The sequence below is a fragment of the Hipposideros armiger genome, unplaced genomic scaffold (genome assembly GCF_001890085.2).
Source record: "Hipposideros armiger isolate ML-2016 unplaced genomic scaffold, ASM189008v1 scaffold_1165, whole genome shotgun sequence".
NCBI lineage: Eukaryota > Metazoa > Chordata > Mammalia > Chiroptera > Hipposideridae > Hipposideros > Hipposideros armiger.
In genome coordinates, this window is record NW_017732515.1 from 370553 (window position 1) to 382539 (window position 11987).

Consider the following 11987-nt stretch of genomic DNA (forward strand, 5'->3'; position numbering starts at 1 on the left):
GTATATCTAGGAAATTTGATAAAAATAGTAAAGGTATCTATTCTTCCCATTCTTAGAGGAATCAAAATATCAAACATTCAGAAAACAAAGCAGAGTAGTTAATTCAATAGGCAGAGCACTCCTTCAGCATCCTTAAATATCTAAAAAAAAACCCCAAAAACGAACAGAATTTGAAATGCACAAAGAATCTGTGTCCAAGTTCAAATAATTTGGAGCGCTTTTTTAAATTAATATAAGAACTAATATTTTAAAGAATATTATAGTAGCTGTTGCTAACAGCTGTATTTTTATAGGACTTTTATAATTGAGACTATTTATATTTATGTTGTGATTTTACCATTTCCTGACTATGGATTTTGGTCAAGTTACTTAGCTCTAAACTTTGACTCTTTTCTGTAAAATGAGAATAACTAATAGTATCTACCTCACATGGTTGTTGGGTGGATTAAACCAGTTGATGCATGTAAAGTACTTAGCACAATACCTGGCACATGATAAATGTTAAATCGTTATTATTTTATAAGAGAGGTATCGTTGTCATTATCATATTTTATAAATGAAGAACCCTAGGTTCGGATTAGGTTTGTCTAAGAGCATATAGAGAGTAGGTTGCAGGTCTGGGATTTGAACCAAGGTCCTCTGGCACCAAATCTGTGTTCCTTCTTCTATAGCAAGGGTCTTAATTTGGGAACAATGGGTCTATAAATGAGCTTTATGTGGGANGATAAGCTGTTGGACATTCAGTAATTTGGTTTTCACAAGATAAAATCTCTTGCTTTAACAGCTGCTGGAACCCAGTGCGAATATTGGACTGGCGGGGCCTTGGGAAGTGAGCCTTCCATAGGGAGCATGATCCAGCTTCAGCAGTCCTGCAGGGGCCCTGAGCTCGCCCACAGCTCTATCGATGTGGAAGGACCCTTTGCAAATGTCAACAGAGGTAACGCGCGCCATTGGCCAATCATCCTGGCTAATGGTAGTGACTGTTCATGTCCTATGATCTTGTGCTGGGAGAACTACTGTCAGCAGGGCATGAGACTTGTATGCCGGTGTCTTCCACTGTCCACCCATCATGCACTGGTGCTGTCACTGACCAGGGCTGATGAAGTTACATATTCACATCAGAATCACATGGTGCTCCCCAGCCAGGTTGGCCAATCAGGTTCTAATAACTGAGTTTCTGGTCTCAATTCTCAGGCGTTTACTTGAGCAGTGCGAGTCTAATGTAGATGTACTGAGAAACACTAGCTTTTAGTCTTTCCCTGTGCATCTTGGATGGTGTTGAAAGTTATAGCAGGTTGCAGAGTAGAATACAAAACCTCAGTTATATAATATAGTATTCTTAGTTAAAAGAATATTCTCATTATTTTTATATAATTTGGTGTCCAACGCAGCTCTAAGACCTATTCGGAATTTCAATACCAGATCGCAGATCTGAGGTTTTATAAGTAGTTCCACTCTTTTTCTTAAAACTGTCAAATTATTTATCTATTAGCAAAATGAAAATCATTTTTTATGTTATGCCTTTTGAATTAGTCGCAAATATGTCTTGAAATGTTCATTCTCATTACATAGCATATGGTTACTTTTCGTTTTATGCCATCTTGAACTTTCTTTTTGACTCAGTGTATTTCAAGAATAATAAGTATTATAGGTAAAACCCTAGGCCAGCCTGGGAATGTAGGCTCCTTTCAAGTAGCAAACTAATTGAACAGCCCATGTGGCTGAGTTCCGTGACATTTGACTGAAACCACTGGTACCCCAGCAAAGACCACTGGTGACATTGATTGCTCCAAGACACAGAATAGAATTTTTTTTTTTNCGTCCTGAAGCCCCGCCCCATCCCGCTTGCCCCGCCCCGTACCGCTCACTGGGTCCCGCCCCCCTCGCTCCATCCCGCCCCGTCCTGGACCCTGGGTAGGGGCGGCTGTCGGCGCCATGGGGACCGCCTCGTCGCTCGTGAGCCCCGCGGGCGGGGAGGTAATCGAGGACACGTACGGGGCAGGCGGCGGAGAGGCCTGTGAGATCCCGGTGGAGGTGAAGCCCAAGGCTCGCCTGCTGCGTAGCTCGTTCCGCCGGGGCACGGGAGCGGCGGCTGCAGGGGCCGGGCCCGGGTCGCTGCCCCGCGGGGCCGGCGGCGGCGGGCTGCTGGGGGCCAGCTTCAAGTCCACCGGCTCGTCGGTGCCGGAGCTGGAGTACGCGGTGGCCGAGTACGAGCGGCTGAAGAAGGAGTACGAGATCTTCCGGGTCAGCAAGAACCAGGAGTTGCTGTCCATGGGCCGCCGCGAGGCCAAGCTGGACACGGAGAACAAGCGGCTGCGGGCCGAGCTGCAGGTAACGCCCAGCCCGGGCGCGCACCGGGGGCGGCCGCTACCCCCGGGACACTGAGGCCCCGGGCGTCCTGCCCATGGCCTCGTAGCTACTTGGCGACACTGCCAGGCTGGACTCTGGATGCCTGACCTCGTGCCTCGTCCATTCTGTCTCCTCTGCAAACCAAATTTTGAAAGTTGAGCAGAAACCCTTCTGCATTTTAATTTGAGGGTACATTCTCTAGGGGTCTAAACTGATTCCTTAACTAACGCCACCCCTTTTCTATTTCTGATTCATTCATTCGGACACCTTGAAGCAATTAGCCTGAAAGTGCCCAGAAACAGCAAATGCCAATCTCCAGGGGTTCCAAGGAAGTAGTAGGTTCACACAGGGCACACATACACACACAAGATTGGGGTGACATCTGTTGAAGCAACTCATCAAACTCTAACTAGGAGTTTGCAACTCCCCATACGCCTCAAATTTTACTTACCTCCAAGGTGGGGCACTTGTCTTGGTTTCTTTGCCAAGTACTGTAGCTCTCATAGCTCTTGGGTTTTAATGATCCTAAAGTCATTTTTTCTAGAAAGCCCTTATTTTCACCATCTTAACTGCTGTGGTTGAGGTGTAGTCAAATTCTCTTAATCCATTTGGTTAATTTACTAAAAAAATAAAATAAAATAAAAATTATTGCCTGCCGTCCCTGTAGTAAGTAGATCTATTTTAACTCATTAAAAAAAGCAAAAGGTTGCTTTTCTGTGAACAAAGTTGTGAGACTGTGTCATTGGTTTTGGGCCCCTCTGAGGGTTGTGGTTTGTTTCCTCTTTTTTTTCCACTATGGAAGAGACTTCTAGACAGCCCAAGTGTTCCTGGGCTTATCACACTAGGAACTGAATAAATACCTCAGAGTGATTTTTCTAAAAGGAATAAGCCTTTTTCCTTCTAGACTAGGCATTCTTGTCAATTATCTCCCCCTCCCCAGCCCCCAACCCCATTAGTTGTTGTATAATTGGCACTGTCATCTGGGAAGACATACTTATCAGCAGTTCTATCTGTTGTCATAGTGGTTCCCCTACTGGGCAGTCTTAATGCACTTGCCTGTATAAAATGGACTTATGCCTTTCAGATATCTGATTTAATGCATCGAAGCCACTGTCCAGTAGACACTGCACATAGGAAATGACTGTGAGATGGAGATAGAAAAGAAGTCTGGACCAACCAGGCAGAAGTGCAGGAAAGGTTGACAAATGCCAGCCTCAGGTTCCTCCTGTTACCAACCCTGATTCCTTAGGTAATCCTTTTGGTTCCTTTCTCACATACCTAGGCATTAAAAAAATTCTTCAGTATTTATTTAATCCAGCCAGTCAGACACTAGCTGGAGGAGTCCTGTGGATAACAAGATGAGTAAGACATGGAAGCTAGGGGTGCACCGTCTCCCAGAATTAATTGTCTTTCAAATTAAGCTTAGTTGTAAGCTTGAAGATGAGAGAAGTGTGGTGTAGGGAAGATTAAGAACTGATGCAGTGAAGAAAAAGTATTAATTTCCACTGAGAGCTTAATGTTGAAGTGTCTTCATTTATTACAGTTCAAGCATGTTTGCGTTTTCCTGTTGTGTTTAAATAAAATGGAAATATGCCGTTCTTGATCACTGGTAACATAGTCAGTCAATTGTTAAAATTCCAAGATATGTGATATGTATGTAAAATAATGTAACATTTGGGAAGAATACCATTTTTGTTACAAATAACAAGGTAAATTGTTCCAGGCACTTCAAAAAACTTACCAGAAGATACTTCGGGAAAAGGAAAGTGCTTTGGAAGCCAAATACCAAGCAATGGAGAGAGCAGCTACATTTGAACATGACAGAGATAAAGTTAAAAGGCAGTTCAAGGTACTCCGTACATTTTTACCCCCAAACTGATACAGACTAAAAACAGTATATTTTCGAAGTTCATATAATGCTGTGATGAATAAATAGAAGTAAGTGATGTAGGAGTCATCTAAGTTACAAGGAGTAGAGCACTTTTTACATTTTTGAGTTGAACCTGGTAAACTTAAGATCATTTCTAAGAAGAGATATAAAAGTGAACTTTTTAATAAGGATATAGAAAAAATGGAGTGTTCCTATGAGGGGGAAGGCATTTGGAGATATTTGGGAATGTTTTGTATGAGAGGGCATTACTGGCATTTAATGGAAAGGGGACAGATTTGCTAAACATTATGCAGTTCACAGGACAGCCCCACACCACAGACACTCATCCTGCCAGAATTCCAGAGGGTTCCAGTTATATAACAGTGAAATAGAAGTACTCAGATTATTCATCCTACAAAAGAGGAGATCAAGAACTAAATGAATATTGGTTTTATGAATGAAAGATTTTTCCCTTAAAAGTTGATGATACAACGTTTTTATTATAGAAAAGTTTTCAAAATTTAAATTCTTTCAAAGATTTTTAGGGAGACCAAGGAAAATGAAATTCAGGACTTATTGAGGGCCAAGCGAGAGTTGGAGAGCAAACTTCAAAGGCTACAGGCTCAAGGGATCCAAGTATTTGATCCTGGGGAGTCTGATTCAGATGACAACTGTACAGATGTTACTGGTAAGTTTATTTCCTTTTTATAATACTTTGAGCGTCCAGTATAGGTGTAATGATATTGTAGAGCCCACTTTGAATTCTTTCACTTCTAAATGATTGCTATTACACATAGAGTTGCACTTTCTTTCTCAGCAGTTATGACAGCTCTTTTCCAAGATGTCCATGATGTTGTCAGGGGCTGAGATTCCTCGTGTCTTGCTGCTCTGCCAACCTTAACCCATAACTTTTCTCTCCCTGGTCCAAGACAGCTCGTCCAGGTCCCACTATCACATCCATTTTAGCCAGGGGAAGAGGGATAGGAATACATTCCTTTCTTTGAAAACACAATCTGAAAGCTATACACATTACTCCTACTCAAATCCCATTGGCCAGAACTACACCTAGGAAGATTGGAAAGTGTGATAATCATTAGCAGGAAAGCTATATATCCACCTCAAGTTTGCGGTTCTGTTACTAAAGGAAGACGGGTAAAATGGATATTGGAAGACAGTAGTCTCTGTCACATTATTTTTCCACATAACTATGTATTCTTTACAACTATCAGAATGTCTGCATAATATTTCATTGAGTAGTTTTCAGTGCACTTTTGTGAACTCCTCAAAAAGTTTTTATTTTATAATTAAACATATAAAATATGTTTTTTCTAGAAATAAAATCATAGTATGGGATGGAATCATAGCATGAAAGGGTCTACCATGTTCCAAGAAAATATTAATAAAGTGTGACTGATACTGAAAAAGATTCTATTTGAAATGAGATGGGAAAATGCAGTCGCTCTCCCATTTATAAGAAAACTAATTATATTCTTACAAACTGATACATTTTGGAGTGAAATATGGCCACTGACAATTCCCTCTTAATTTGCATTTTAGTACCACTGGAAAATGACCAGCATCCTACTTTTATTACTAACTTTTGAGAAAATAGAATGAAGTGATTCTTAATGGCTTAGAAAGGCTAAGAAGATGTTTTTATGCCCCCACATTAATCCTAGTGGTTATTTCAGTATTGACATATGTTAAAATGTACAGTGTTTCAAAACTATTATATTGTAATTGTCTTGGCAAGTTAATAAAACAAGTTAATATTTCCTCTTAGATCTTTTTTCATATTTTTATTTAAACATGAAGAGGGACTGCCCTATAGAATGTCACTCATTTGAGATTCAAAGACCTACAAATAATCATTTCAGTTTTGTCAGAGATTTAGCCCAACTACCATTTACTTATGTTTAGTGAAGTATGCCATATAGATATTCTGACAAATATAATTTATATAAAAAATCAGTAAGTACATAAGTACCTATTGATTCAGACATTAATTTTGTTGCTCTGGGAGATTAAAGAGGTTGGACTCTTTGCATCCTTATCTCGCAGCCTAATGAATTACCAATATTAATTACTGATGTGCTAGCAATAGTATTTCTTTGAAATTCTTTCCTTCAAATTTTACATTGATACNCTAGTGATTGCTGTGAATTTTTTGTGTTTGCTCCAGTATGGATTTGCCCTTTTGCGGAGACGGGCCCTCCAGTTAGAAGAGCTTACGTTAGGCAAGGACACACCTGACAATGCTCGGACCCTCAATGAACTGGGTGTTCTCTACTATCTTCAGAACAACTTGGAGTGAGTGCCATGCTATCAATAATGAAAACAAGTATCCATTTTGTCTCTTAGATGCAAAGCTGTTTCACATTTCTATCAAGTCAAGCTAGAAGAAATTGATACACATTTCATGCATTATTCTTTTCTACTGTTTCCATTCACATTGTTTTTTTAGTAACTAAAAAGTTATTCTGTAGCTTCCCTCATATGTTTTATATGTTTACGAAGTGTGAGTTTACATAGGTCTTGTATGTGAGGCCTCCCAGGAAAAGAAACTCGGGACTAAGGGAGAATAAAGAAAGGAAGGTATTAATAGATCGGTACAAGTCTTATTCTTCAGTTTAACTGGACACACAAGACTTAAAATGACATTAGTATTTATACTTTCTGGAAAAGAAGTATTTGGGGGCTTCTTTGGATATCAGAAAAATATAACAAATTTTATACTTTGGATATCAAAACAATGTAATAGGTATTTACCCTACTTCACAAAAGGTCCTTTTATTTAAAATTATTTAGCACTAACCCCAAAGAGAGAGAGTGAATACCAAAATCTTTTGAGTTAGGTCTAATAATGTTAAAGGGTGTAAAAAGTTTGTTTTAGAAAATATTTATGGATTTGTTTTTTAGTGAAATGGAGAATTGAGGCAACCATGCAGATATTTTAGGCCCTCACACTATCAGGAAAGCATTTTTAATTTAATTTTTGAAAAAGAGCAGGAAGAGAAGGGGGGAAAGAGGACGAGAAAGAATTTTGAGCTGAATCCTTCATTTTAACCATCTTAGATTTAAGAATAAAAATGCCTCAGTTCTCCACCTAACTAGTGCTAGAGATTCTGACTCCTAGAGAATAAACTGTTTCAAACATTTTGGGCTTTTGTTCATAGAACAGCCGACCAGTTCCTGAAGCGTTCCTTAGAAATGAGGGAGCGGGTTCTAGGACCCGATCATCCTGACTGTGCCCAGTCTTTGAATAACCTGGCGGCTCTATGCAATGAAAAGAAGCAGTATGATAAAGCAGAAGAACTTTATGAACGAGCTTTAGACATTCGGAGACGAGCGTTAGCTCCTGATCACCCTTCGTTGGCTTACACAGTGAAGCATCTTGCAATCTTATATAAGAAAATGGTAAGTAATCCTTGGCATGTTTACATATGTTTTCTAGTATACCAATTAAATCATAATTGCTAGCAAAATAGTTTGNTGTTGCCTTCAAACCAGACTGGGCTCTACAGAGAATCTGACTGGTGTTGAGTTTAAAGAAAGGATTAACCTTTTTCATAAATATATTGTTTGTCTTTTCTGGTATGTTTGAATTTGCCAGTGTCAGAACCACACCTGCTTATGAGCCAAGCTTCTGACCTACTAAGCCTCGTGATGGGGTTTTTCTGTCTCACTTAGAAATTTAGACATTTCTCATAAGAGCTGTGTAATTTGTTTTTTGCTCCTGAGTGAACTCTCTCAAATTTCTTTGTTGCGCCTCGTAATTTATGTCTGCTCTCCATTCCAATTTTTCATGATTCCTTTGAAACCAGATTCATTCTTTAGTTTACCGGCTCTCCCATCCTAATTAATGTCATCTACAGATGAATAAGCTTACTTTTCTTTTTCAATTGTTTGATGCAAATGCAAAGGAGATATTCTAGGACAGTTGGCCTATGTTTCATTCGTTTCTTGTTTTCTAATTCCCATCATGTAAAATAGTGTGTTGGGTGAACTCAGCAGTTGACTGCATATCATGAGGTGTCTAAAAATGATTCTGATAGATGCCCATTGATGAGTAGCTATAATAATATTAATAGTAACGGCCAACACTATGGAGCACCTGCTGTGCCCTAATCTCCTGATAGTAACCCCTGTGGCAAGTAGTGTCATTGTCTCCATTTTGCAGATGAGGATGTTGACGGGTAAGAGGTCAGACAACCAGCTTACGGTTATTGCATAGCCAGGAAGCTCTGGACTCATATGACGGTCCAAGTGTATAGTCTTACCTCGCTACACTATCCTTGCCTACTAATACATTGTCCATATGAGTTCTGATCGGAAATCTGGCACTTCCACTCGATAGTGGGTTTTAAAGTTTGTTTTTCAATGACTACTGTTATTTGTTGGGACAGAGGACACTTCGCTGAGTTGCTGAGCTACTGGCAGTTTGTTGGCAAAGACAAAAGTGCAATGGCAGCAGAATACTTTGATTCGCTGAAGCAGTATGAGAAAAACTGCGAGGGCGAGGAGAGCATGATGTGCTTAGCAGACCTCTATGAAACCCTGGGACGATTCCTCAAGGACCTAGGCCTGCTCAGTCAGGTAACCTCAGCAGGGAGTCGGAGCCAGTGTGGGTTTTTCTTGTTTATTCTGCTCTCTTTCCCCGGAGTTCATGCAGCTTTCATTTGCTGCGGCTGATCAGATGGTAGATCTTAACAACCTTTCGCTCACTTTAAAGGGCCTTTCATCTTTTTCTCCCCAGGCAGTGGTGCCTTTGCAGAGGTCTCTAGAAATTCGAGAAACCGCTTTAGATCCAGATCACCCACGAGTAGCTCAGTCCCTCCACCAACTGGCAAGTGTGTACGTTCAGTGGAAGAAGTTTGGCAATGCAGAGCAACTGTATAAACAGGCTTTGGAAATCTCCGAAAATGCCTATGGTGCAGACCATCCGCATATTGCTCGTGAACTTGAGGCCCTTGCAACTCTGTACCAGAAACAAAATAAGTAAGATTTAGATCACTGATCCTCTTGTTTTATGAGGAGTTACTGTTCTTAGCTGTACTCATGTGGTGGGCTTTTTTTGTGGCTGTGAACCTTTCCTTATCTTATATTCTTTTGAATGCACCATGTTCAAATACCATTACTTGGTCTGGGTCTTCTTAGGGTAAACACAAAATTAGAACTGTAAGATTCAACTCTATCTGAAAATACACGGAGCTAGAGCATGGACTTTGGAGTCATACAGTCAGGTTTGAATCCGGGCTCCTTCACTGACTAGCTTTGTAATATTGAGTGTATTACTAACACAGGGCTGCAAACCATTGCTGCAGGCCAAGACCAGATGGCCCCCTATTTTTTTAAACAAGGTTTTACTGGAATACAGCTGCGTTTTTTCATTTCCATATCATCTATGGCTGCTTCCTTGCTTTAGCAGTAGAGTTCATTCAACAGTTGTGACAGAGACTATATGGCCCACAAAGTCTGAAATATTTACTATTTAGTCCTTTAAAGAAAAAGTTCACTGATCCCTGGTATAATAAAAAGTGTCTCTTATCTATTAGGCACCCACTGGATGGCATCTTCTTTATCAGAAATCATTTCTTTTGTATCATAGTGATACATATTGGAATTTTTTCTTTTAATTTCTATAAGTATTGTTTCACATACATTTGTATGAATTTCAAATTTATATTTGACAAAAAATAGCCTTTATAGAAGAAGGTGAGATAGCCAATGAAAATTTTAGACTTTAATTAATTTAAAACAAATTGAGTTAAATCAGGTAAAAATCTGTTAAATGTCAACTCCTTAGAGGACTAGATTTGTTTTATTAGATTTTGTCTTATGAAGGGTTTTGTGAAAGATTTTTAATCCTGTATCACTATCACTTCTAAAAATAATGCTATTTTTAATAGCCAAAAGAGGCTTTATACTAGGAAAGGAGTGCTTTTATCTCACTGAAATATGATACTTTGGACATTTCTTTTGTTTGACTTACTTTACTTTTTTTTTTTTTTTTTAAGATATGAACAAGCTGAACATTTTAGGAAAAAATCTTTTAAAATTCGTCAGAAAGCTACAAGGANCTGGTCATGCAGGCTGCAGTAGTGGTATGTGCATGAACAGCTCCCCTTCACGGCTTCCTGACTCCATTTTAAATGAGGTTTCCTTTATTTATTTTCACTATATGTATATTCTTAGTATCTTTTGGGAAGTATGTTTTATTCTAAAAAATCTTTTTCTTGGTTAAATCATTTGAATGATAAAGTTGAATAAGAAGTCAGTAAGCTTAAAAGAGCTATGGACATTTTATTGGCTGTTAGTTACCTATAGAGGTGCTCTATGATCTTTGTTCATTTGTTTTTCTACCTAGGTTCTCTGCCTCGTCAATGTTAGTCACAATGGCGTGAGTGAGTCAGAACTGATGGAGCTCTATCCCGAGATGTCCTGGGCTGTCCTGACCTCCCTTATTCACAGTTTACACCAAATGTGTTTGTTGACTTACGGTTGTGGCTTGCTCAAGTTTCAACATCTACAGGTAAATGTTATTTTAATGATTTTTTTTTATTTATAGATGTCAACATGTCATTACATGCTATATTATGCTATATTATACCATATTATTTTAAATGTTTCAGTTACAAGAGAAAATTGAAATCTGAAATTTGACATTACAAAATTTTTTGCAATGTTTTTAGGTTAGATGTGTAACCTAAAGCCAGTAGGTCTATTGGCTAATAATCGTATGTAGTACCTTTATGAGATGGCTATTACTTTAAGAAGTAGTTTCTTTCTGGAAGAGAAAAATTTTTTTTTTTCAATTTTGGGTTTCATTGAATTGCTGGTATAGTTATATATGTATTCAGAGCTTGGACTCTGTAAGCGAATGGGCCTCTGTTTACAACCCAGCTCTTCATAGCTTGATAGCTATGTAACCTTGGGCAAGTTCTCTAAGCCTTGGGCAGACCTTTCCAGCTTACACAGGGGTTGTGAAGAGAATTAACTGATATGATCCTTGGTCCTTGTGAGATACTAGACATGATGTCTACCACATGTAGTAAATGCTGAGGAAATATTGACTACTATAATTCTTATTATCTGCAATGCCATGATTGGTTGACACTTGTATACAAATGCAAATGAAGTCTTTCATTTGAATATACCTACTGTACTGTATTTTGGGGTATGAAATACTTGTAATTTCACATGCTTATCTTCTGTATTGTTTATCCCTTAAATATAATTTACTCTTTTTAGTACTTTTCAGTCCACATTTCTGAGATTTTTTTTTTTTTTACTGATATATAATTGACATACAACATTATATTAGTTTCAGGTGTACAACATAATGATTCAACATTTACATTTCTGATTTTCTTAATGTGTTAATTAAAAGTTTGAATTAATATGCATTTTGAGTTCTTAAAACATTAGTACAGGAATTTTAATTCTTATATCGGTTTATCACATACATACATCCTGAATTTTAAAACATTCTAATGCCATTTCTATTATGCAACTGTGATATTGAAATAATAAATTCCTTTTTACAAATTCATTGTTAGATGTACAGTTACTTGCAGAAAATAGACTGCAATACTTTTTTCTTCCTAGGCTTGGGAAACAGTGAGACTGGAGTACATGGAAGATGCCACCATTATTTCTTCATATAGGCAAAAACTAATCAACTATTTCACCATGCAGCTAAGGTGTTATAACCGTCCATATTCTTTTGTAACTTCTGCCACAACTCTACCTCTTTGTCCTTATTTCT

At 38.6% G+C, this 11987-nt stretch overlaps 2 protein-coding genes across 2 annotated transcripts; both read left to right on the forward strand.

Moving 5' to 3' along the window:
* Positions 1–1881: 1881 nt before the first annotated feature.
* Positions 1882–5823, forward strand: LOC109376640 (nephrocystin-3-like). Its single transcript, XM_019632706.1, has 4 exons — positions 1882–2331; positions 4073–4198; positions 4757–4907; positions 5777–5823. Exons 1-4 carry the CDS (start codon positions 1936–1938, stop codon positions 5821–5823), a joined length of 720 nt encoding a protein of 239 aa, XP_019488251.1. The 5' UTR covers positions 1882–1935.
* A 2754-nt stretch (positions 5824–8577) lies between these two features.
* On the forward strand, positions 8578–10321 carry LOC109376641 (nephrocystin-3-like). The gene is made up of 3 exons (XM_019632707.1): positions 8578–8815; positions 8976–9217; positions 10237–10321. The coding sequence occupies exons 1-3, from the start codon at positions 8600–8602 to the stop codon at positions 10319–10321; spliced, it is 543 nt and encodes a 180-aa protein (XP_019488252.1). The 5' UTR covers positions 8578–8599.
* Positions 10322–11987: the final 1666 nt, after the last annotated feature.